Source organism: Choristoneura fumiferana, chromosome Z (genome assembly GCF_025370935.1).
Source record: "Choristoneura fumiferana chromosome Z, NRCan_CFum_1, whole genome shotgun sequence".
Taxonomy (NCBI): domain Eukaryota; kingdom Metazoa; phylum Arthropoda; class Insecta; order Lepidoptera; family Tortricidae; genus Choristoneura; species Choristoneura fumiferana.
Window position 1 is genome coordinate 10,892,502 of NC_133472.1, and position 27,715 is coordinate 10,920,216.

At 38.2% G+C, this 27,715-nt stretch overlaps 2 protein-coding genes across 4 annotated transcripts in view; one reads left to right on the forward strand and one right to left on the reverse strand.

Moving 5' to 3' along the window:
* Positions 1–8,811, forward strand: part of Agpat2 (1-Acylglycerol-3-phosphate O-acyltransferase 2) — a 60,833-nt gene extending 52,022 nt beyond the window's left edge. For all 3 annotated transcript variants that reach the window (XM_074086335.1, XM_074086350.1, XM_074086342.1), the window contains 3 exons: positions 6,725–6,890; positions 7,768–7,921; positions 8,303–8,811. In XM_074086335.1, the coding sequence (XP_073942436.1) occupies positions 6,725–6,890; positions 7,768–7,921; positions 8,303–8,306 (324 nt within the window). In that variant the 3' untranslated portion in view covers positions 8,307–8,811. The remainder of the gene's footprint in view (positions 1–6,724; positions 6,891–7,767; positions 7,922–8,302) is intronic.
* The window catches only part of LOC141438701 (uncharacterized), a 33,491-nt gene continuing 14,250 nt past the window's right edge, over positions 8,475–27,715 (reverse strand). The window contains exons 7-10 of the mRNA XM_074102618.1: positions 26,535–26,668; positions 24,992–25,173; positions 24,116–24,284; positions 8,475–18,631 (exon numbers count right to left, since the gene is read on the reverse strand). Coding sequence (XP_073958719.1) covers positions 18,456–18,631; positions 24,116–24,284; positions 24,992–25,173; positions 26,535–26,668 — 661 coding nt within the window. The 3' untranslated portion in view covers positions 8,475–18,455. The remainder of the gene's footprint in view (positions 18,632–24,115; positions 24,285–24,991; positions 25,174–26,534; positions 26,669–27,715) is intronic.

The following is a 27,715-nucleotide window of genomic DNA, read 5'->3' on the forward strand; positions in this document are numbered from 1 at the left end:
ATGGGAATTGTTTTAACGGTGCGGACTTGCCACTGTGTTTTAATTTCTATGGAGAGATCGGTGTACTTAGCTATTTTTTCTGTGTGGGTATTTTGTAGGTTATGTGTGTTGCAGATGGCAATGTCAATTAAATATACTAACTTTTCTCTCTTATTTAAAATAGTGATGTCTGGTCTATTGCAGTGAATCGTTTTATCAGTCATGATGGTTCGGTCCCAATATATTTTGTAGTCACCGTTTTCTAGAACTGTCTGGGGCTTGTATTTGTAGTATGGGACTTTCTCTGTTATTAGTTTGAACTGGGATGCTAGGTACTGGTGAACTATTGCTGCTACTTGGTCATGTCGGTGTTTGTAGTCAGTCTGAGCTATGGAGCGGCAAGCGCCGGTGATGTGTTGGATTGTTTCTGAGCTAGCGTGACAGTGTCGACAGTGGTCTGATCCTGGTCTGCGGATGATGTACTTCTGGTAGTTTTTGGTGTTTATCACTTGGTCTTGGATAGCCATTAAGAAAGCTTCAGTCTCTGGGAAGAGTTCACCCCGACGCAACCAAGCGTTCGACGCTACGTTGTCGACATGTGGTTGCTGCAGGTCGTTGTAATGTCTTCCGTGGAGAGACTTACGCTGCCATGCGTTGATTTTTTGTTTTGTGTCCGTGATGTGCTCGTTGCGCTGCTTGTTTGTGTTGTGTAGGTTAAGAGGGGTAAGCCGTATGTCAGCGTGTGTGACTGATGTGTGTAAGATGGAATCGTGTGCTCGTCTATAAAAGAATTGTCTAAGGTTTGTTATCTGTTTGTTATGCAAGTTAATGATATCTATTAGACCTCGGCCGCCTTGGTTTCGCGGAAGAGTTAATCGTTGTACACATGATCGTGGATGATATTTACGATGTGAAGTCATTAACTTGCTGATTATGCATTGCAGTTTTTGGAGATCGGTTTTCGACCAGTTTATTATGCCAAAACTGTACGTGAGAATTGGTATTGCGTAAGTGTTAACTGCTTTAATCATGTTGCGAGAATTTAATTGTGACCGGAGGATTGCATTTAGTCTGTGTTTGAATTTTTTTATTAAATCTGTTTTAGTTTCCTTTTGGTGAATTTGCTGTGATTGTTGGAATCCTAGATATCTATATGGAGTGTCTTCATCCATTGATAAGATGAGGTCGCCATTGTCAAGCGCATAGTCATCCTGCACAACAGCTCCCTGCTGGACAGACAACGTCTTGCACTTGTCAATACCGAATTCCATACAGATATCTTTGGAGAACATTTGCGTGATGTCTGCGAGCTGGTGTAATGCTTCTGTATCGGAACTGTATAGTTTAATATCATCCATGTACATAAGGTGTGTTAATGTTGTGTAATTTTGATCATGTGATATTGGGAATCCGTTGACATGTCGGTTCAGCATATTTGAGAGAGGATTAAGAGCGAGGCAAAACCAAAGGGGGCTCAATGCGTCTCCTTGGAAAATGCCACGTTTAATGTATATGTCTGTAGTTTGTATTGGTGTGGGAAAATCGACTAATTTAAGTTTTGTTTTCCAGTGTTGCATTGTGTCTTTCAGAAAGGTAATTATTGTTGGGTTAATTTTGTAATGGTGCAGTATTTGTATAAGCCAGCTGTGGGGCACAGAGTCGAAGGCTTTTCGGTAGTCTATATACATAGTGGTAATGTTTTGTTTATGATTAATTGCTGATTTCATCGCAACCGAGTCAATGATGAGCTGTTCCTTACATCCTTGGCTGTTCTTGCGGCAACCTTTCTGTTCTTCTGCTAGTAAATTGTGTTCTGTTACGTGTTGGTATATAAGTTCTGTAAGACAAGACGTGAGTATTTTGTAGATTGTTTGCAAACATGTTATTGGTCGGTATTTAGCTGGGTTTAGTCGGTCATTATCTTTTGGTAACATGTAAGTGATACCCTGAGTGAGAAATTCAGGCATAGTGCTGGGCGACTCTATGAAGTTATTTATATGTTTGTGTAGTGTGGGATGTAGTGTGGTAAGTTTCTTATACCAGTAGTTGTGTATATGATCAGTACCAGGTGCTTTCCAGTTATGTGTTTTTTTTATAACTCTAACAAATGTGTCTATTGGTATATATTCGAACTGCATCAGAGGGACGTCGTTCAGGAGCTGTTCATCAGCATGAATCCATTCAGCAGTTTTATTATGTTCTATTGGGTTGCCCCATATATTTGACCAAAATTGATGAAAATTTTCAGCGTCAGGTGAGACAGTGTGTAAGGTGTTGTGTGTACTCTTGTGTTGTGTGTCTATCGTTAGTTGCCTGTAAAACTGTTTTTCGTTATTACTAAATTGTGTGTTTTGTTTCTTCCTGCGTGTACAATTTAGGTATCTATTAAGCCTTGCCTTGGCTGCATTCAGCTTTTGTTTCAGTGTATCAAGAAATTGCTCGTTAGTTGTATTGAGCTCCTCGTGCTGAGAGTGCTGTCGATGTCTCTTTTTTATGTCTTCAACACATGCCGATAGTCTTGCCCCCGTGAAGCCCTGTATGTAGTGTGTTAACCTGCCAATGTCTTTCCTTAAATTACTTATTTTTGTTTCTAATCTTTTCTGCCACGCTGGTCTAATATCATTACTTTGTTCTGGGGATGAGTTCGTGTGTTTGAATTTTGTGCCGTTACAGGAAGCAGTAGTGTAAGCTGAACAATATATTAATGTTTGCGTCACTATGTAACTGTCCTCCTCGGACGTGTATTTGGGTAGAATGTTTGTGTTGATGTAGTTAATAATATAGCTAAGTTTTTTGGAGGTTTTTTGTTTCGGTATGTATGGTCTTTGTGTTGGATCAGTAGTTTTGAATCTTTCCATTGTAGTTTCAAATGTTTTTGTTATATTTTGAGCAAGTTCGTTGTTTGCATCAACTGGTTCAATAATTTCGTGGTTCCTTGTATTTTGGGGGTCAGGTTCTGTCTGTAGGTTTTCTATTGCAGAGTTATTTTCATGGTTCACATTGTCTGAGTCGGTGATTTGAGTGATGGAAGCGTCTTGTGTATTAAGCTGTTGTTGTACCTCATCTCGTATTTTTTGTAGTTTTTGGTCTGGCAAGCGGTTGTTTGCTATAATTATTCGTCTTTGGTCAGCAATTCTTTGTTCTGAGACATGTGATAGTTCTGAAAATTTTTCTGTTATTTCTTTGTGTAGTTGTCTGCGGTATGCTGTAGTGTTTGACTCTAAATTCGTGATCGTGTAATATGCTCTTATTATAGCTTCGTTAATTTCATCCGTCCATATTATTCGCGTTCTTGACTGGGAGTTATTTGATGTCTGTGACTGTTGTGTAAGGTTTGTATGTGAGTGTGTGAGTTGTAAAGTTACTTCCTCTCTTATGATGTCTAAAGTGTCTTTTGATAGCATCTTATTCCTTATAATGGCCCTACGTTGATCTCCTATTCGTTGCTTAGATACATTCATTTCCGGAAACTGTTCGTTAAACTGTGCGTATAATGTGTCAAGGTAGCCCTTTGTTTTTGTTTCTAATTCGGTAATATGAAGATAAGTGCGCCAGATGAACTTGTTCATTTCAATAGTCCACTTTTTTCGCGCGCGACAGTTGCCCGTAGCGGGTCCAGGGCTGATGGCGTTTGCCTCCTGGACAACATCTACTGACATTGAAGATAAAGATGTCGTATCGGAAGGCGATAGGGAGTCAAAGGGGTGTGGCGATGAGTTGGGTGATTCAAATGTGCTATGGGTCGATGAGATTGGTGATGATGATCGTGAAATGATATCAGCTGCTTTCGCTAGCCGAGTTGACCTAGGTAGCGGTACATTGCTCCCCCCAGAATACGCGGAGCGGCTCGAGCTACGCGTGATGCGGCGCTCGGGGCGGGATTCTCCAGCATCGTCTCCTCCGCTGGTACCCGCCTGGGGTAGTATGTTTCTCTTTTGTCCTGCTTTCATACTTACGTCTCGCTACTAGTGCTCCGTAAGCCATTGGTAAGTATAGAGCTATATACATAGCTGCCAATGTCCGCCCCTCACGTGACACTGATGGTCGTGTCGGACGTGGAGTTAGATTTGTGAGGGGCTTATTATTATTATTATTATTAAATTTGTCAATTTTTAGGGTTCCGTACCCAAAGGATGCCAACGGGACCCTATTACTGAGACTCCGCAGTCTGTCTGTCTGTCCGTCCGTCTGTCACAGGGCTTTATCTCTTAAGCCGTAAAAGTTAGACACTTGAAATTTTCACAGATTATGTAGTACTGTGGCCGCTATAACAACTAATACTAAAAATAAAAAAAGTTACAAATTAAAGGGGGACGTCGTACAAGAAACGTGTCTTTTCAGCGTTTTTTGGTTGCTAGGCGTTATTAGCCGTTGCTAAGGCGACCGAGACGCCTAGCAACGGCTAGCTATATTTCGTTTGAATCCTTTAAGTTTGCGATTTTAATGATGTTTTATAAAAGCTTCGATACTATAATATAGTGACTGTCTGATTGTGTGGTTTAATCGTTTTTGTGCAAAATTAATGAAGCAATTAGCAAAATTATGATCCACAAACTTCAATGAAGCCAACTTTGATAAAGCGCTCGCCAAATCCGCACTGTACACTATGTTTGCCTATTGTTTTTTACACCTGTCTGTCTGTCTGTCCGTCCGCGGCTTTTCTCAGGGTTTATCAATGCTAGAAAGCCGTAATTTTGCACGAAGATATATGTAAACTATGCCGACAAAATGGTACAATAAAAAATAAAATCGTTCCATAAACGTAAAGTGGGGGTGTTTTTTTTCTCATCCAACTTGTAGTGTGGGGTATCGTTGGATAGGTCTTTTAAAACCATTACAGGTTGCTAAAACGATTTTTCGATTCAGTGATTTGTTTGCAAAATATTCAACTTTAAAGTGCAAATTTTCATCACAATCGAGCGTCCCCCCCCTCTAAAATCTAAACCGGTGGGTGGAAATTTCTAAAATATTTTTCTCGTTGAAATCTGCCGCCCCTAGGCCGCGGCCTATACGGCCTATTGACAAATCCAGGACTGATTCCATATGAACAAAATGCAGGCCGATTCTTGTTCTCAATGAGATCATTAATCTAAGTAAGGGTTTACTAGATTAATAATTAATATGTATGTGAATCGAGAAGGATCTCAATGATACCATTATTTGTGCTTCAGGTTTCAAATCGCGCGCGTCCTTGCACAGTACATTGTGCATCGCTTTTCCACTTGTCAGCCTTATTGCTTACTAGCTTTTGCCCGCGACTTCGTCTGCGTAGATTTTTATATTTACACAATACTCCACAGGAATGAGGTTAATATCCAGCATTTCGTTTCCGTGGGATTTTCGAAAAATCCCTTCAAACTATGGCTAAATAATCAACAGAAAAATCTGATCACCAAGTTTCACATCTATAATGCTCAAGGAATAAGATTTTAAATCCTCCATTACTATTTTCCTACATTGAGCGATCTCAAAGATTGCGTAAGATGTCTTTGGGATCGCCACCCACACTCGCGCTGGTTTGTCGTTTCAGCCGAAAGCGAAGCGGCCTGCCTGGCTAGAGCACCACTGAGTCTCTCGCCGCGGTCTTCCTCAGACTCCAGAGACCGTGCCCCTTGTAGCCTCAATGCGTTGCGAGAGTTTTGTTAAATTTTCGTTTTTTTCCATGGCTTATTCATGTCGCCACGTAGGTATTAATCTCAGCGTCATCTGTGAATTTAGCACAGTACTCGATAGACGTAGCGCACTTTACATAATTGCCCTGGAAATATCCAAAATTTATATCGTGGTCTTCATTGAGGTTGTGTTGTGAATAACTGTACAAAATCCAAGACTAAACCCAGTGCTAAAATTTTAATTTTTTTCCCTATCCCGTGGGAATATCGCGATAAAAAGTAGCGTATGCGTTATTCCAGACGTCCGGCTACCTACATACCAAATTTCATGGCTCTAAGCCCAGCAGTTGTTTTTTCGAGATTTTATCCCGAGGTATCCCGTGGGAATATCGGGCCAAAAAGACGCCTATGTGTAATTCCAGACGTCCAACTACCTACATACCAAATTTCATGACTAAGCCCAGCGGTTGTTATTTCGAGATTTTATCCCTATACCGTGGGAATATCGCAATAAAAAGTACCTATGTTATGTTTTAAACCAGGTTATAAACTAACTTTTTGCCAAATTTCATCCAAATCCGTTCAGCCGTTTTAGCGTGAAGAATTAACAAACATACTCACTCACTCACAAACTTTCACATTTATAATATTAGTAGGAAGTAGGATAACCTGGCCAGGGATTTTCTCGACAGATTAGTAAAGTTTGCATCAACATCCGTTCAGCCGTTCTGACGTGATGCGCGGTCAAATAAACGAGAAACAGACAAAAATTCTGAAAATTGTTGGAACGTGTTCTGTTATCAATTCTAAGTAAATATTCCCAGCTAATTTTTTTTCGGATATCTTCCATGTACAGACTTTCGACCCTCTTCAGTTTTATTATATGGATGTATGTATAGTCGCTACGTCGGATACGCGGCGATAGTGTTTGCAATACCGGTGCGGTAAATCCGCATACATGCTTACGAAACTGCGAAAATCTTTAAATTCTTGAAATACAAATTAATTAAGTACTTATACGTATGAATTCAGAAGACGCTTCTAAAAATTGATAATCTGTAGTAAGAACTATAAATGGTTTGATTGTAGATACAAAAGATAGCAACGTGGTCAATTTTATGATGATTTTTCAGCGTAAGCTGCTGCTCTTCCCTGAGGGCACGCGGCACTGCGGTGACAAGCTGCTGCCGTTCAGAAAGGGAGCCTTCCATGTGGCCATGGACGCCGGCGCGGCTATACAACCGGTCGTCGCTTCAAAGTACCATTTCCTCGACTCTGAACGACACCGGTTCGGATCAGGTACGTTTTCCTCTGCGACAAAAATCTACCCAAAACAAGTTACGTCATAGTTGTGAAAAGTGAAAGTGGATGCAAGCCGAGGTTACGTGATTATGTTACTAATTAGTTGAGTAAATACAAAGTTGTTTTTGGGGCAGACGAGAGTGAAATTGTAAATAGGTATAAAAGTAAACGATTTTGGAATTGATTAAAATAATCTAGCCCACGTAACGTAGTAGGTGTAAGGTACGTATTACGTATGTTAGTCGTGGCGTGCCGGGTACCTACCTGGTGATCGTGGCATTATTTCCTCGTAGATTTACTACGAACTACTTTTTAACATTTGACTGCATAGTTTTGCAGAGTGATGTATTAATTGCAACTGCGCGCCATCGCACCCACTCGTTATTGTTTCTTAGCTTCTAGGGTTCGCAGTTGCTTAAAAATATACTTATTAAGCATAATTAATAGATATTATTTTGTGAGCCAAATTCCGCACCGATCAGTAAAACGAATGACCTCTAAATTCTTTGATGATAAACAAAATGCATGGTTTACGTTATATATATGTACCTACTACGAATTAACGACACTATTTCGCTTACAGATAAGATAAAACACCGACTACTAACTAACTATATAAATTATTTTATTTATATTTTAGCTTTTACCCGTGACATTGAATTGAAATTCCGGGACTCTTCCAGAGATTTACGAAAAAAAATGTACATCCAAGTACATAATTTTTTTTTCTTTTAATGATGCAATTTGTGTAACGTAACAAATTGATGGGTTTGGCTAACCTTAACTTTACTTTCTCCTTTTTTCGAGTATTAAAGTGAAATCAAATTTTTTTTTTCAAGACGTTTTGGAATCGAAAACGTTATACGTGTTTCAGGTGAAATCATCGTCACAATCCTGCCCATGGTGGAGACAGCCGGCATGACCAAAGAAGACCTCGACGTGTTGATAGAAAAAACTTATTCGAATATGCAGGAGACGTTCACCAGGACGTCCCAGGAAACCCGTCGGGTAGTTCCGCGACTGGACAAGTAAGTATTGCACCCATACTGTACCTACTCAAGTTGTTTGTGTTAAGCTCTATGAAGGAAGTACTAGTGAAAAGCTTATATGATGCCTTTCAACTTGGGTAGTCCAAACAGTTATATTTGAAGTAAGTACACGGTAATGTCGCTATTGTTGTGCAAATGTGGAACTTTGTAATAAATCCTGAATTGCCTGCAACAAGTAGGTACGCAAACAGTCACACATAAGTAACCATCTCACTTTGTCGTACCTAGGACGCAATTAACCTTATGACGTTTACATAATTGTACATAATTAATGTGGGCAATCGTAATTAACTGCTTACTCGCGGTAATAAATCTTTAACATTAATCATCAATAAAGTTATTACTTTTTTTCTTTTACAGGTAATTTTGATCTCTGTTTGAGAAACAGAGCTGTGATAAGCGCACGCACACGTACGTAGAGCGTGAAATTTTATTTTCTCGAGTCCTTGTACCACGTAACTTAGTGTTTACCTATTTTAATAAATTATTTATTTAAACCCTGGTCTTATCAATATAGAATGAAACATCAACATCACAAATTACTCCATGAATTTATTACACTAAAAGACGATATTTTACGAAAATATTTCATTGCTTTTTTCACGTTTTATATTCTTCCAAATGTTATAGAATCAGACAAAGATTACATATAGTAAATACATCACAATATTTAGATAGACATTAATATCTACACGAGCATAAAGAGTATAATAGTAAATTTAAAATAATTATAAAAAACTTAAAATTACTTGTACAGTATAATTATACTGTATAATCCAGGTTGAGATGGCGCGACTATAATATTCAACATTATGTATTTCTTGTTTCGTGATGCAATTTGAAAAAAAAAAGAAAAAAAAAAAACAAAATACTGAAAAAAAAAACATGAAAAAAACTTATACAGATGTAGTGAAAAAAGTTTTTACACAGGTCAAGCGAAAATCAATCTTATGTCAATGTAATAAAGACTTCGTACATGGAATAACTTTTCTCACTTTAACTATACCCATGTTTTTTGTCTAAGAGTTTATTGTAAATAAAACTTTTTTGACAGATTATTTTATTCAAAATTGAATGCGTCGTCACAGTATATATTCGTATATACATACTACACAGCTAGTTCGATCTAGCAGCTAGTTGCTGCATAGTTCGATCGAAACCACAGGGCGGCCACGCCGTACAAAATAAGAGTTCTTAAATCTACATAGGCACGACGACGTCTGTACACGCGTCAATGTGTGCGTAAGCTGCACAGGGCTGACTATTGCAAAACCAGTGCTACCAATGACATTTAAAAGTACTCATATGTAGGTATGGCTTAGATATGTGCAAATAAATGTAATCGTTAATCTTACCTATTTCGAGGGTATTCTGGCAAAACAGAATAAGTGCAATTTTTTAAAAAGTTACATACATAGGCATACTCAATGTTTTCTGCTTTATTTATCTAGCAAAACCGTATAAAAAATAAATACTGTGCACTTATCCGGTTCTGCCAGAATATCCTCGATTTATTTAAACCTACTTAAAATGTGTCTGTCTGCGTATTTTAAGCATTATTATTTTCAATTACAATAGATATATCCACAAACTTAAAAGAATCATTCGGTAGGTAGTTATTTCATGTATTAATCGCGTTAATTTCAGAAATCACTATTTATTTAGAAAAAGGAAGTAGGTGGGTACCGTTACGATTTCGCAAAATGACTGCTCCCGAACTTAGTGCCGTGCGGCCGACATACATCTCGTCGCGCACCCGACTGCTTTCCTGCGGTTTTCCTGCAATCTGCGCTTGAGGGGTGGGGTAACTCGAACCGGTGCGGGGCGGAGCGTGGCCATTCTGTACGTTAGTACTATTATATATTCTGTGTCGAAACGAACACACACACAGACGCGCGCTCTACACGGCCTCTAAGGGGGTCTCGCAGTACTGCAGTCGCGAGTGACGCTTCGAAACGAGTAGTCGCCGCGTTGCGTTGTTTCAATTGCGTGCGCCCGAGACATTCTGCGATATTAAAAACTATGCCTAGGAAATATTGTACAGTGTATAGCTACTTGAACACGGATTCTTCAAAACCGAGGCTTTCATTTTTTAAACTCCCCGCTGATGTTGAAAGGTAAGAATGATTTACTATTACCTACTAAATAAAATCATTTTTCTTTTAAATAAAACGTTTGGTTGTTTTGGTGATAGGTAGGTAGGTGATACATCGGGAAGTGAATCAAATTTAACTTACAAGATTTCAACCGAATATACAATTGCAAGTTAAATAAAAGCTTACTACTACTACTACTTTACTAATATTATAAATGTGAAAGTTTGTGAGTGAGTGAGTATGTATGTTACTTCTTCACGCTGAAACGGCTGGACGGATTTGGATGAAATTTGGCAAAAAGTTAGTTTATAACCTGGATTAAAACATAGCCTACTTTTTATTTCGATATTCCCACGGGATAGGGATAAAATCTGGGACTGGAAACAACAACCGCTGGGCTTAGTCATGAAATTTGACCATGTTGTTTTTTATGAAACGTCAATGAAAACAACGATTTAATTTTCGGGAATTCCCACGGGAATATTTTAAAATCCCGGAATTTCAAATCGGCTGTTGGACCTAATGATTTACGTGAGCGAAGCCGCGGGAAAACACTAGTGTTGAATAAAAATCTGCCGCTGCAAATTAATTGTTGTATGACTAGAAGGTTCAGGCTTGGCAAGACTTGTTTGTTTACAATTATTTTCATGCAATAATGTCATAAATGTAAACAAAGTAGGGTAGCAATTATTCCCTGTCAATACTTGCATTCAATACTTGTAAGAAATCAGGTTAATAATTATTGCTTGCGTGTAAACACTTTGGTTCGATTCATGAATAATTGCAACGGAAGAATTATATAATTATTGCCGATTCTTGTACAAGAAAGTTGTACAATGTAAAAAGGCCTTTTAATGAACGCCCTTTAGGGCAATTACTGTTGTATCAGTATAAATAGTAGTGGTATCAGTATAGATACAATACCTTCTTGACAAAATACAAAACAAAATTTATGTCGGTTATATTACAAAAGAGCTTAAAATAATAAGTATGCCAAACAAGTAGTTTTGCATACCTAAAGACAAAAAGCGTCATTAAATTTATCACATGAGTTAGTTTAGTTATTCTTATCTTACTTATAGCTTAAGATCCCACCGTAAAACTGTGCACCTTTCTATCTCTTGATCGAACCTTAACTTAAGTAAAAGGTTTACAATATGGAGTCATACAGCGCCATAGGCTTACCTAGCAAAATGTTGTTGGACCTTTTTAAGTCACAGTTTTGATCCAGTTTTGACCTACATACTCGTAGGTGCAGAATTTCACAACGTGATGATTTTGCAGCTTACAGTTGTATTTAGGCAACGATTTATTACGTTGAATTCGATCAAAGGCTAGTTTTTTAAAACCAGTCTCGGAAGATCACGTAAATTTTAAAGCCTGCCACAACAGCGCGAGACCTGCGGCGCAGCGAGCGTTGATTGCGTATTTATTTTGCCAGGTAATTACTTTTTCACGACACTGCTCGAACATTATGGCCAGAGGTAACCTAAGTCCAGTACACAAAACTGCCTATATATGTATGTACATTTAACAGCTGATTCATTTATGGCTCGCAAAACACGACAACAATGAACACATTACGGTAACAGGTCGTATCAATATATGAATAGAAACTCATGTCAGTTTGACACGAGTTTGTACGGGCGTGTACTCAAATAATCGGGTAGGTATTTCCGGGCGGGAGCAACGCAATCTTTGGATTGTTATTGATTGTTTTGTGATAAATGTTTCTTTATTTCCTCGCAGTGGTCGTGAAAAGCAAGTGCAATAGATGAACTTGTATTATCGAAGGCCTTCCCTTCGGGTCGGCCTTCAAACTAACTCGTCGTCTATTGCTTGCTTTCCAGGCTCTACAACAATGTACTATAGGGCGGGCAATTCCACTGCGCAATGAACAGAGTAAACGCTCGACCGCGCCACGCGACCACGCGAAGTCGCAGTACACAAGTACACAAAAATAACATACAATTGTTTGCAAATATATTTTGTAGTAGGTACCATCAGTAAGTGGTCTATACATTTTTTAACAAATACCTATCAAATGAATATGTCGCTAAAGTGGAACTTTCAAGTTGACAGACACGTCTATTGGCATTATTGTTTTATGACGTGCAAACGATTATCAACTTTAAGGTGGTAGACCACATATTTGGCTGATGGTACATACCTACCTGTTTAAAGGACTCGAAAACGTACCGCATCTTTGTCACGTCGGTTTATCACCTACATATTTTCGAAAGTTTCAATATTATGGATATACAAATTTTTACATAGGTACAGTCAAGGGCAAAGATATCGACACGGCCAAAGTTTCAAAAATATGTATACACGACTTTATTTACTTAACATTAAGGCCGTGTATACATATTTTTGCAACTTTGGCCGTGTCGATATCTTTGCCCTTGACTGTACCTACATTTCATTTCGCCAGCAAGTTTCAAAATTTATGAGACCATTAGGAACTATGCTTACATATGTCAACGCCACTAAGTAATGAATGATACAGAAGTCGTGTGTCTTCTAATAGTCAACAGTTTTACGGATTTTCGTGTTATACTGTAAATGTAAAGTATTTATTATACAATCTTTAGTTAAATAGCATTGGAAACTTTGACATAATGCCAGATTCGTTGAAATTTTCTTAAACTGTTTTCTGTATGATTTCCTTATTCCACTAAAAAGAGGACACTGAAGACATTAGGTCAGGTTTGCTAGGTAACAAACTAGTTACAAAAACACAGGAGCTCCACTGTTAGGAAGGTCCGTTGACGTAGGTAAGGCTCGAAAAACTCACTTTCCCGAAAAGTACACTTTCATTATGAACAATCTTTAGTATTAATAAATCTCTAAATTTAATAAAGCCGGACAAGTGCATGTCAAGCCATGCTTAGTGTAAGGTAACCTTTGAACTTTCCGAGCGATTATTTCCGAAACTGTTGATTCTATCGAAAAATGGTATTTGAACACCCCTACCATTTTTACAAGACATATTCAGCGAAACCCAATTTTTTTTTGGAATTTTTTACCATTTTGTACATACATATACCAAATGTGCGCGCTGTGGAAAAGTGCACTTTCTGAAATAGTGCACCTGTCGAATAAAGGGCCCCAATTGGGATGCACCAAAAAAATAACCTATTATATTTTATTTTTGGAAAGAATAGGATATTTTAAGATACCATTTTCATTGATTTTGAATATGGATGAGTATTTATTTTTTTATATATTATTTACGAAATACGCTGGATGACGTCACAGTGAGACAGCCACGTTCCATTGCCTGGAAAAAATCAGGTTGTACATAACATAATCTGTGGCATTACAATTTGACAATAATTCAAGCACAGTTTAGGGTCCTAAATGAACCATGACAAATAGTTTTATTTATTTATCTTCTTTTAGCTTGGATTATTCCTATGTTTATTTAATGGTGTGATAGTAAATAGATATTTTGTTATTAAAATCTGATATTTAAATTCTTTTTTATTTACTTGTAACGTAGTAATTTAATAATTTCATTTGCAAAAATACATTGGAAATACTCGTATCCATTTCGGACTTTACGATAAATGACAACTGTTTAAAGCCGGGTGCGCATCATGTGATTAAAGTTCTATCTTTGTCACTCTTTGCTATTCAGGACGGGAACATTTCAAACTGTCAATTTGGTTAAGAGTGTAGACCTGCTTTATAACTGCCTTTGTGACGAGACACTGCGAGGTCGAATGAGGGTCATTACTTAAATTTTGTTTATTTAATTCAGTTTATCGCATTTTTGGAATCTGATTTCTGAAAACGCTTCACAAAGCCTATTTCTCCAAATGGTTTTCGATTTTTTACCTCTATATGTTGTCAAAAATTGGGACATCCCAATTGGGAAAGTGTACCTTTTGGGAGTGTACATTTAGCAGAAAGTGCACTTATAGAGAAAGTGTACGTTTCGGGAAAGTGAGTTTTTCGAGACTGACCCGTTTACGCGATAGATGAAGAAGAATGAGGGTTATTGCGTATGAATTCGCCGCTAGAGGTACTAGTTTAGCGAGAGGTCTCCGAAATTTCAAATGTCCCTGGTTTTGGGTGAGCTACGCGGGTTTATTTATAAATTGTTAACGGCGTAGAAGCGTGGTCAGTTATTTATGATCAAATTTTTGCTCACAAGTTTATGAACTCGACTGTACCTGAAATTAATTATGGCAAATATGCGTTACGGGGCAATGAATGTCTGTGTTTTGAGATAGTTTTGTCTTTCAGAAACCTTTTGTCCTTCCTTTTTTCAGAACAAAACGGGAGTACCGACCCAACACTGGCATGCTCGATATTTTTGTGGTACCGTTTTAAGGTATTACATATGATTTAAATGTCGATTTTGTTTTTACGCCCGTAATAACAATACTAACCACTATACTTCAGGCAGGACCTTTATTTACAGTGGCCCTAATTGGTGAGCGCGAAAACGGTAGCCCTCATTGTACGGAAATGTACAGGAATCATTTTGCCGCGCGCCCCCATAGAACAATTTGTTGTTTTCTGATCCAATTTGAACTAACATTTAATTAAAGTCCAAATTATATTTGCACGTCTAAAATCTAGACCATACTATTTAATATAAATCGCCACCTTACGGATTCTACTTGTTTTATTAGACGCCTGACTTGTTACACAGATTGGGCCCAATCGCATGATGTAGGTAAATCACTATTCTTCTTATAATACTGAAAATTCATATTACTCTTACACTCTCAGCCAACCTTGTAATGTAAGATTACAAAACTAATTTCATTGCTTGCTTATCTAAGTAAAATATGACTGTAAAAGTTTTGGTACTGCTTCTGTAATACTTTCAAAAATTATTTTTATAATATAATTCTCATTCAAATACTGTATTTCTTTCTACTACACTAAAAATTAACCCTTTGACATTGGTAAAGTTTTGCTTTAGTCGGAATACCTGATTATAGTTTTTTGTTCAGATACAATGTCAAAATATGTATTTAGAGTAGGCTAGTTGCGACAGTAAAGAATACATCAAGGCACCACCTTATTCGAGACTGTCACATTTTTGACATGAAAAGTTTAAACCGTTTGTTACGTCAAATTTTAGTTACTCTTTAATCCGTTTTCTGCACTTTGCTGTCGCACTTTACAATTATGTATAATGAGATTAATGAATTACAATTCATAGGTACAGAGAACGACCAGTACATTTTGCTTGCTTTGTTATAATATAGTCGTCATTAGATATTGGCGCTCAAAAATCTGTGAACACATCTGTGTTGATAAACACGTTTGTTCGATATTTCTGAATACCTACGTCGCATCAACAAATGTCATGACAACCTTACATATATCTATATCTATACTAATATTATAAAGAGGAAAACTTTGGATTTTAGGATGTTTGTTACGAATTAACTCAAAAACGACTAGACCAATTTTAAAAATTCTTTCACTATTACAATGCTAAATTATTCCAAAGTGCCATACGTTATATTTATACTCTACGTTGACGTGGCCCGGCTTCGTGCGTGTCGGGTGTAGTTTTTGGGAAATGTAGCTGAAAAATGTGCGTGAAGTGCTCTTGATTAGAGACCTTTTTAGAGTTCTGTGCCCAAAGGGTAATAAAAACGGGACCCTATTACTAAGACTCCAGTGTCAGTCTGTCTGTCTGTCACTAGGCAGTATCTCATGAATCGTGATAGCTAGACAGTTGAAACTTTCATAGATGATGTGTATTTCTATTGCCGCTATAACAACAAATACTAAAAACAGAACAAAATAAATGTTTAAGGGGGGCTCCCATACAACAAACGTGATTTTTTTGCTCAATATTAATAACAGCAACAGGTAGGTACTTTAAAAATAAATAATTAAAATAAAATAAATATTTAAGGTGGGTCCCATACAGCAAACGTGGTTTTTTTGCCGTTTTATGCTAATGTCTAATGTTGTATAGATATCCTTCGTACGAGAGTCCGACTCGGACTTGGCCGTTTTTTTATTTTGCCCGTGCGAAGCCGGGGCGGGTCGCTAGTTAAAACATAAAATCAGTCTAAAACTTAGAGCAACGCGAGCTTCCTACCGGAAGGGAGTAGCCTTAGCGGTAGATTACCTTTAAAATAGTTCTGGCGTTTGTTGCGGGGGGGAAATATGCACACAAGTGCAGTTCCGCACACTTACATGCAAAAACAAAACTGCCAACTGACTGTAATGACGACGTTAACACATACAGATTACTTAATACTCACACATTGACAGTAACATTACTAAGTTGTTCATCGGCTAAAAGTTGGATTTATCGCTTGACTGATCCGAAATTTGTACGGATTAGCGGACTCGATGTTGGTAAACGAATCCGACAATAATGTACGACTTTGTTGTTTAAATGTAATTAAATAGCAATAATACCATAATAATTTACTTACATGTGAAATGTAACACCATCTTTTTGCAAGCTTGATGTCCCAGATCCTTTTTTACAACAGAAAACTGAACTATTCGGCATTTTTAGCCTGCAGCGTTCACTCGCGCCACTCGATTCTGTCTAGTTTGAAATCCCAGTTGGGCTTGTACGTTGACAGAGGGGAACGCGGCGAATAGCTACTCTCTTCCGTAGGAAGCCCGCGTTGCTCTAAGGTGTAAAATAGTTTGCAGGTCGTTAATCTTAAGGAATTAAGGATAGATTGATTTCAATATTATAGAGATTTTGGTCGCGAATGCAAACCGTTGCCCTTGACCGACGACATTGGCCGGCTAATGTGACTCTTAATGTCAATTGGGTAAGTAATCTCCACGCGTTGAGCAATTTTTCGCTCCATTTCATTACATAACATGATATAAATGCATCTACGGCACTCTTAGAAATGATAGTCACGGGAAAACTAGCCGAAGTACAAACATGGTTATCAATAGCCTCGTTGCGCAAACTTTAACTGACAACTTACTCCTATCTATTTGATGTTTTGATACGGGATAACTCGTCAGTAGGTGGATATAAGATAAGGTCGAGTATACAAGAAATAAGTATGTAAGAATGGTGGCATGTTTAGGGGTAAAATTTCGCTTATTCTCGTGGCTGTACAACTAAGAATTAGGGATGGGCCGAATATTCGTTCAATATTTGGTATTCGGCATATTCGAAAGATTTACCGAATATTCGTATTCGGCCGAATATTCGGCTAAATCACCGAATATTCGGCAAAGTGGTACTCAAATTTTTTACTGCATTGAGCCATATATAAGTTGAGTGTTAAATGTGATATTTTTGTGAGGTACAGTGAGGCTTTATATGTTTGTTGACACTGTAGCTTTATTTCCAATAACAGCAGGTAAAAAGGATGTTTATTAATTACAATCAAAATATAAGTATGATCTTTATAATAAAATAATATAGCAATATAATCGATCTGGTCTTTATCGTGAGAAATAATCAAGTTTTTTGTTATACTCAATGAGTTAAACTTAAATTACATTAAAAAATTAAAAATGAATTATATTTCTAGTTTCTACTTATACCAATTACGCCAAATATTCGGTTCGGTTAAAGTTTTACCGAACATTCGGCTGAATATTCGTATTCGGTGAAACCCATATTCGGCCCATCTCTACTAAGAATAGAAGTAGGTACATACAAATTATAAGTACTCAGCGAAGACCTGGCCATTAAACACACCACTTTCGGCAAGAATCTAGTTAACTCAAGGACTTGAATTCGTACATCTAAATTTGTTATTTTTTGCTTAGATATACCTATATTGATTTCACAGAAGTTTTCAATACACACATATAAATATTCATTTTTTCCTACATTTGAAACAGTGTTACTTAAGAACAATATTTTGCCCGTTTTTGATTCGAAGATAAAGAATAATTATAAAAATAGGTGGTCTAATTGTAATAATTTCTTACATTGTATACCTATGCATATATATAATACTTTGTATACCTATATTTAACACTAAGACAGATAATTTATATATAACATGTAACATTGAGAATTTAATAGTTATGTATTTAAAACAGGATTTCAGAAAAGTGAGTCTTCTAACATTTAATTGATTACGCTTATTTATACTACACCAACTTGATTATTTCACATATAGCATAAAGATACAAGTTATCACACAGCGAAATACTTAGTTTGCAACTGATCGGCAGTTTCGGCGGGAAACGTTAATACAGAGCTTTCATAGGACGCAACCACTAATCATCTAAGTACTCGTACCATCAGATAGAAGTACGTCAATATTTCATTTACAAGGGCGAGCCATATCTCTAGAATTGTAAGTGATTCGCAAAAGCTAGATTCGCGGAGCGCCAGTTACAGTTATAAATTATAACTAATATATAATATACAGATAAGACTCACACAGCACTAGGTAATGTCAAATGGCACAGTCACGGCTCGCGGGGCGAGGTCAGTTAGGGTTGCAGTACAGAGGATAGTCTGGTGGGAGAGAGCTTAGGACCTCCTTAGAGAGCTCTTTATATGCCATCTCCATTGTGCTTCGTACGCGGTCGATTAGCGCGGGAACGTCGTCCATGGTAAGGCCTTCGGTGGGCACTGCTTCCAGGCATTGGATGACGACGTGTCCTGGAATGAAGAATATATATATCAAATCAAAGGGGGGGGGGGGGGGTAGTTGGACAGTGAACCGACAACAAGTTGTTTTTGTGTCAAAACATGAAAAATACACAAACAATAATCTGAAACTTTCTTTATTGTTATCGGACAGTATATAAAATACGATAAAGTGCAAGTAGTGTTATTAGACAATAATAATAAATTAAATAGGCCTAATCTTAAAACTAATAAAAATAGGCGAAACATTTTGTGTGGATAGTACCCACCAGTGTAAAAAAAAAAAAAGTAAATAAAGATAGTGAAGTCGTGAAAACACAATGCCACCGCCTAAGAATACTGCTTCCACACAGCCAAAGTGTGCAGGTTGTGGCAAGTTCATCACAAATAACCCGAGTTCCACATTTAAATTAAGCCGGGGTTATATTAGAGCTACGCCGCGTGTCGCAACGTTTGGGAGTGCAATCGGTTACATACATTTCGTATGAACGTGGTTACATTAGCACAGCCCCGCGTGCCGCCGAGCGAGGTGACGCCACGCAGACCGCTCGATTCCGATCGGCGTGGGCTAGGTGGTAGGGGAAGTGACGCGTTGGCTCGCTCCGCGCTAGTATAATCACCACGTGGCTACGCGCATTCATACAAATTAATCAGCACGCGCGGCAACACGATACTGTAGTATAATCACAGCCCGTTGAGTCAGGCAGCGTTGCAACACGTGGCGTGGCTCTAATATAACCCCGGCTTTACCCGCGGAGTCTCTCTCAAGGTGCAGTGAGAGAGCCTATTCTAAGCTTAACCTAAGTCGAGTGCGAACTCAGCTGCCTAATCTAACCTAACCTAACGCCCGTGTGCCTACTGGTATCCATCAAGGGGATTGGGTCGACAAATACCAGTAACGAAGAATAAGAGTGCGAATAAATAAATAAATAGATAAAGCGGACAAGATCTTGGTGAATTTAGGGCACCGGTATGGCATCTCAAACCCTTCAAAACCCTGGGAGAAAATTAGGCCTGTCTCTTCCGGTATAATACAAGACCCCGCCCTTACTCCAATAGGCGTACTCTACATTGAAGAACGTTCCCAGGGAGTGTCAGCCTGTCCGTTACCACCGCTAGGTGACCTGACTCTCATTCCCTAGGAATCGGCTTTTACTAAGCCGAAATCCGGTTGGGTTCTCCGCTACCCCAAGATTAATTCTAAACCCAAAGCTTCACAATCAAAACCACAAAATCCCACTAAACCCCGTTTTAACTATTAAATAAACGCTTCGAATCACTTTGTAGTCTCCAGCAATGAATATCAAATCACTCGTATTTTGGCGATAAAATACACAAAGCAAGAAATTCACACAAAAGAATACACTAATAATTAACACAAGAAATTATTAGAACCCCCAACAAAAATTACGAGAATAATTGATACCTCAATAATTCAGGGAGAACCTTTCCGAACTCGTAGCAAAATCAAAGTGTCTCGGCTCATCTTAGCGCTCCTTTTTATACTTAAACGTTAGTTACATCTACGACAAGGATTCTACTGTGGCAACGGTCGCTTCTTTCGTTAAATCGGCTTCAGTTGTTACTTTTTCTTCTCTGGCTATCCTGACTTCTGTAGTTAAGTTTTCTACTCTGGCCACGGTCGCTTGTTTCGTTACATTGGCTTCAGAAATTTGATCTGTCTCGTACCATCCCTCTCGCTCCAGTACTAAATATTGTAAGCGTCACGAACCCCGAGCCCCGAGCCCCGAAGCAACCCCGCTGGGCGCTTTTAATTAAGTGTGTATTTACGATAGGCGCGCACGCAGGCAACACGCATGAGATCCTAGCCCAATGTTTACGTTATCAGCATTAATCTTGATTGTGATTTAGACGGGTGCGCCAAAGTTGGCATAATTTTTCAACCCCGATTATTGGAACTCCGAAAACGTTTGTCATACAATTTTCTGTCATAATACTCACTATTAATACTTAGTCACTATTACTACCGATCATAACTCCGAAACATTTAAAACCATAATGACAGTTGTCATAAATATCTCTTGTACCTACTCCTTTTTTTTGTCATACTTTTTTTAAGCATATTGTTTTGTACTCATAAAACTCCCTTATCATATATATTTAAAGCAGACTTATTTGTAGCTATAAGCTTCACTGTCATACAGTTTATGGCCTGAGTTGTTTTCGTTTAGTGAAAAAAATGTGATAAAATAAGTATTTCGATGACAACGCCATCAATGGGCGAAGCAATCACCATCTGTTGTATGGTATTACTGCAGACATTATTTAACCACAATAGATGTAAGTAACAAAGATAACACAATTCGTCAGCAAATCAATTTTATATGAATTTTACCCTCAATCGTCTTATAATTTTTAGTAGATGTCAGAAATGTAGGTTAGGTTAAGTTAAAACTGCGACCCCCTCAAAACCGTATTGCTACCAGTAAAGTAGGTTAGGTTAAGTTAGAACTGCAACCCCTGCATAACCAAACCACTGTCATTAATATAGGTTAGGTTAGGTTAGAACTGCGACCACTACAGAACCAAACTGCCACCAGTAAAGTAGGATAATCACAATTTAAGTTTTAAGTTTAAAAATACTGTATCGATATTTAAATGTTACGATTAACAAGTTTATTGAAATTGATGATTATGAATGAAAGAAATATGAAAACCAGCATTATGAGTGAAAACATATCTTAATGACAACGTTATGAATTACGATATTCTGATAATTGACCATTATGACCTCAGTTAGTAGTACAACTCTATGACAAATAAAATTATGAAGTAAAAAATTCGGAAGAGTGATGATTCTGGCTACAAATCGGTAGCAGACAAAAAAATCGGAGGATCGAATATGGACCCGATTTAGACACAAGAGAAGTCTTTTGAAATTTGATATTCCGCTCTTTGTTCAGAGTCCCGGCGTGTATGCCGAAAGGGCATATATCTAAAGCTGTTTTTATAAGATGAAACATTACAGACTGGCGTCTGTAAGGTTACAAGTGATTGTAACAAAGCATAGCAGTTCGCTGTAACTAATAAACCTATTAACCTATTCACATTGTATGCACAACAATGTACTCTGCATGAGCGACTATTATGGGCTTCATTATTTATTACGCCCATGAGAAAACGCTCGTGTTGAGTGTACTTAATCTCGCCTTGCTCGCAGCCTCGCAAATTGCCATTTCATTAATTCATAACACGCTTATAGTACCTGCTTATAAAGAGTTCTGACGAGACATGTGCGCCGCGCCGCCGCCGCCGACGATTTTTCCACGCCGCCGCCGCCGATGAAATTGGTCGGCGTATAATCGGCGTGACAAAATTTGTATTAATTTTAAAGTAGCACCAACTTCTTAGCTAATTCGTTGCCAACTTGCCACATTTCAATACCATAGCTTAAAATTATATTCTTCCTCACCCATATTAGAAGGGCCGTCTGATCTTCATGTTGGCTCGGATTCGGAGGCACTAAAGGTGGAATCGATCCAAAATGCGTATGTGACACCGATATATATACGCATCGTCTCGGAAGAATATAGGATATTTGGCAGCACAGTTGCCATATAGATAAAAATTTTGGTGGTCAGCTTAAGGTCATGTGAGCAGAAGACCTCGGAACACAGCTTTCTAAATGCCGCTTCTGCAGCACCGACCGATGCAGCTGTAGATCTCAGCATCAAGGTCACACTTAGATGTAATAGTGCTCCCCAGATAGTAGAACTTATCTACCTGCTTCAACACATCCAACTCTAATCCCATTCAGCCATACCAATACTCTAATTTCATCCAGCTCTATGATCTGTGTCTCGTGACCATGAATGTCCAAGGACATCACCTCGGTCTTTTTGACACTGAGCTTCAGGCCGAATTAACAGCAAACTTTGTCAAAGACTGACATCAGCTGTTGCGGATCTCCTGGGGGAGTCTGATACTCGTACAAAGCGCAAATCGTCTGCATACGTCATGATCTCTGTGATCAATGGAAAGAAATGGAATCAGACTACAAGTGTGAAAGTGGATGACGAACTGTCAAACCCCACCAGAATTGTGCGAAGGGTAAGACAGGGCTGTGTTGTCTTCGCTTTTATTCAATATTTACGCAGAGATCTTCAAGGCCGCAACAGCTGACACTGAATCGGGCGGGGGTAATAATTAACGGCCAATATATTAACAATATCCGATATGCTGACCACACAGCGTTGATTTTCGATAGCCTGGAATCATTGCAGGAACTGCTGAATCGTGTGAATATCGTTAGCAATAACATGGCCTTAAAGATAAATGTCGCAAAAACAAAGTTTATGGTCATAAGCAAACATAATAAACCAACACTTTTCATTACGTATCAGACGGGAAGAGGTTGAACGGGTTATTCAGTTCAAGTACCTTGGTTGCTGGTTGAATGAACATGATGATCACGTGCAGGACACCAGAGTTCGTATTGAGATGGCTCGATCGACGGCGTTCTTCAAGATGAACAAGGAGCTGTGTGACAGAAACATGAGCCTCAAACTAAGAATGCGTATAGTACGTTGCTATATATTCTCAGTGCGGCTATACGGAGTCGAATCATGGATTCTTACGCAGAACACCATGAAGAAGTTGGAAGCCTTCGAAATGTGGATTTACCGCCGCATTCTTAAGATTTCCTGGTAACCAAAACGTGGCAGTATTGCAAAGAATGGGCAAGCACCTTGAGCTTCTAAAGACCTTCAAGTAAAGAAAGTTGTGTTACTTTGGGCATGTGATGAGAAACGCCAAGAACAGAGTTCTCCAGCTTTGGGGAAGATTGCCGGAAAGAGAAACGTGGGCAGGAGAAGACACTCGTGGCTGAAGAATTTACGAGACTGGTTCAACTGCAGTACCACTTCCTTGTGTAGAGCAGCGGCCACCAAAATCAGAATCGCCATGATGTTGTCCAACCTCCGAAAGGTAAGGAATGGGTAGAAGACGAAGTGATCAATGCGTACCAGACTTTGGTATGAGCCTTAAGCCTGGCCAAATTAAAAGAACTGCCGTCTGTGCGGCAACGGATACGGACACCCTTGGAAACTTCCTATAAGACTTCTCTCACTACAACTGCAAAGTATAAGGCGAACAGTGTGGGTGCCAGAACACACCCTTGCTTAAATCCATAGGTGACGGAAAAAAACTCCTACGAAGACGCAGCATTGCATGTCGTCATGCCATGCAGGAGCCTAAGAAGTCTTACAAACTGTTCCGTGAAACCGAGCTTCTTCATCACTAAACATTACTTATGATGTAAAAGAGTATAAGAAACATTTTCGGACTTGAAATAATAGGATTTAAACAGTTAATGAAAAAAAAATGCGTAATCATGCCACGCCGATTTCACGCCGATCACGCCGCCGCCGCCGACAATTTTTCGATCGGCGCACATGTCTAGTTCTGACTGAGGCTATGCAATTAAGTATAAGGACTTCATAAGTATCTAATTATACATGTTTATTGAGTATGTACCTTTGTTAAAAATATACTTTGGTCGGTTGATGAAATAGTATGGGGAGAAAACCACAGGAATAATTGGCACTTGCGCAGCCACGGCGATATTGAAAGCTCCTTTCTTAAATGGCAACAGCTTTGTAAAATCTTTGTTTCTTGTGCCTTCCGGAAACAGCCAGATCTTAGTCTGAAAAACATAAATTATTATATTTAAATATCTTCTGCAATGTTTTATAATAATCAGTAAGTGGACCTATTAAGATGATAGATGAACAGGATAATCACATTTATGTATTTCCTTTTCTGACTGAAAATTTCTTCTTCTTTGGGGATAAGCTTGTAGCATGTCTTAAAATCTAGTACCTCTTCAGGTACTAATTAATACTCTTTGGCTATCAATTTACTCGTAAATTTACAGTACTATTTGATCACGACTTAGTCTGCGAAGAATTTAAGGTCACAGCTCATTAGAGCCACCCGGCACCCGACCAGCACCGCCTCGACTTTCGACGTCCACTCGTTGTCGACAATTGGTCCACAAACGTACGAACAGCGACCTATCACCGAATGGTCTACTCGCCGTCCGCGCGTGGACACCTCGCGAGCGAGGCGATCGCGGCGTTGATGTAATGAGGGCATGCCCATATAAATCCATATAAAGAATACTAACCGCTCGCGGCGAGGCGGTGCTGATCGGGTGCCGGGTGGATCTAATGAGCTGTGACCTTTATTGCTAATCCGCGGAAATTGTGTAATTTTCCGGATAAACACTATTTTATGAAAGGGCAAAATAGTTTTATCCCAGATAGTTGGAGTTAGTTTAACACTTTGGATTTTTTTGTTTGTTGTGTTCACATTTACAATATTAATTAAGATATTATATCAAACTTTTACCTTATTTTTGACCATAATATCAGATGTAACTTGCAGCTGTTTGTAGGCATCCTTTGCATTATTTCTGTCTATGAATACAACTCCACAGAGATATGCCGCAAGGCCAAAAGGCCACACATAAAATAGTTCTTTCCGGGCAACAGCTGCTACTTTATCTGCTACATGCCAAATATTGAACATTCCTGAAAATTAGTAATACATTTTTATTACCAATGGAATACTGATTGGCTTTGCTACAACTGAGTCTTCACTGCTAACTCCTATTATTTCGACCAGATTGATCAATTTATCAACTTTAACAGCATTTAAGTTCAACACTCTTTTTGAGGCAATAGGAATGTATTCTGATGCCTTCATGAAGACGAAAGCAGACAAAATGTCCCAATCACCATAGCGTTACCAGATTTAGAATGTGCCTTATGAGGGTTGCAAGGTATTTAGCTGTACATGTTAAATATATAATATATTCAACAACAAAAAATATAGCACAGTCATGTCAAGATTTTTAAAAAGATAACTTGACTTAAATTATGATGGTAGTTACAAGAGATGGGCCGAACATGGGTTTCACCGAATACGAATATTCGGCCGAATGTTCGGTAAAATTTTTATCGAACCGAATATTCGGCATAATTGATTCCTTAATAGAAATATGATTCATTTTTTGTTGAAACATTGCAATTTAAGCATGCAACTCTTGATTAGGTAAAACAAAAAACTTCTCAAAACAGCTACATACTACTTATATTTTATTTTTAATTAATAACCATCTTTTTTATTTTCTGATCTTGGAAATAAAGCTACTGGGCCAACAAAAACATAAAGCCTCACGGTACTTCATAAAAATAACACATTTACCACTCAACTCATACATGGCTCAATACAGTAAAAAGTTCGAGTACCATTTTGCTGAACATTTGGTGATTTAGCCATTCGGTAAACCTGCCGAATATGCCGAATACCGAATATAAAACGAATATTCGGCCCATCCCTAGTAGTTACGGTGGATGGCATCACATGCCAAGTCAGCAATTAAGATTTGTGGTTGGTTGGTCGGGTTCCCCAGTGGTCTAGTCGATAGGACACCTCTGGTGCGTAAAACCACAGGAGATGCGGGTTTGAATTCCGTCCAGTAATCCAAAAACCTTTTTCGTTTTTAATAATCTATGATTAGCTATTAAAAAAATGTGTGTCCAGTGTTTAGATCTTAGGTTAAAATGTCCAGCTAAATTCAGTGCAGAGTCCAGCTTTAGTGTTTTTTGGGACCTGGCAACACTACTCCCATGGCAAGATCTTCATTTTTTTAATCATTCGCCTTTGTTAAGCTTGCTAGTGACTGTCTAACAGTACGCAACAAACTCGCTTCGACGACCCCCATTTAGAAAACTTATTTACCTAACCAGTCTGACACAATGTACACTTTGCTGCTGTCAGGTGTCATTGGCAGTAATGGACGCTAACCAAAAGCGACCAACCACCAAACAAAAAGTGGAAGTGGAAGTTGAAGTTGACTGTCTAACAATACTCAATGAATCATTTTTACCTAGAACATCTATAGTCGACTGATGGTTTGACACAATCACCGCTCCTCTGTCCTCCGCCAAGATTTTCCCATTCCTCAGATGCCATTTAATCTCAATTACTTTTGTTACATGTTTAATAATCGCAACAGAGAATCTAAAACATTAGTTGATGGTTAGTTGGTATGAAACAGTTATTCTTGATAGATTCCCTCTCTGGTTAGGTCTCATTTTGTTCTATAGAACTGATACATTTGGTACGATTTTGAACTCTGTTACTTCACAGTTTCAGTTCTACAGAGCAAATAGGACCAACCACTTTCTCCCATGCGCCACATATAATTTATAAACGCAAGTAAGTACATCACCCACCAGCTGATGGTTTAGAGATGTGGGCAAGTTGCATTAGGATGATATATGTGAACAGTTTGAATTGTAAGCACAGTCAAACGAAGTCAGGACGTCCACTGCAGTTGCCTCCACCTTCTTTGGTGATGCCCTTGTATGAACAACTTTAGCCAAAAACTGGTACAGATACAGCATATTATGAGCCTTCTAGTTTTTTTTGTAGCTTTATGTTCATAACCATTGCCTTTTGTGGTTAATGCAGACAATATTCACTCCATCACCATGATAATAGTTGTTAGTCATTATCAGTGATTGGATTTAGGATGCAATTTCCCAGGGTGTAAGTCTGTTTTCTTAACATGGATATGACTAAATATCGGTATCAACATTCGAATTTTATGGCACTTGGTAAGGGTAGCAAAATAAATAAATACATTTGAATAATAATGTTTAATTTCTTTTCTGTTTTTATACTCACTCAGTTACTGCAGTAAGCTGTACATATAACTGTACATATACTAAAAGAGGTTTTTATTCTAAAAATGCCATAAAACCTTAACTCATTTCGCATTCGAAAAATAATACATGCTAAATTTCCCAACAAATGTCAATTTCACTGTCATGCAAAATAATCTGTAAAGTCAAATATGTTATCTGTATAGTTTATGGAAACATTCATAACTGAAAATTAGCTTTAATGATCAAGTCTTAATCCGAAAGATTGTTCATCCACCATTACCTTTCATATTTCGTTTTAAAGAATTTTTTTACTGTACAACGGCAAAACCTACTAGACACTGGCAAAATTGTCCTCCAATGGACAGAGCCATATTTTTCTAAAAAACCAACCAACCAA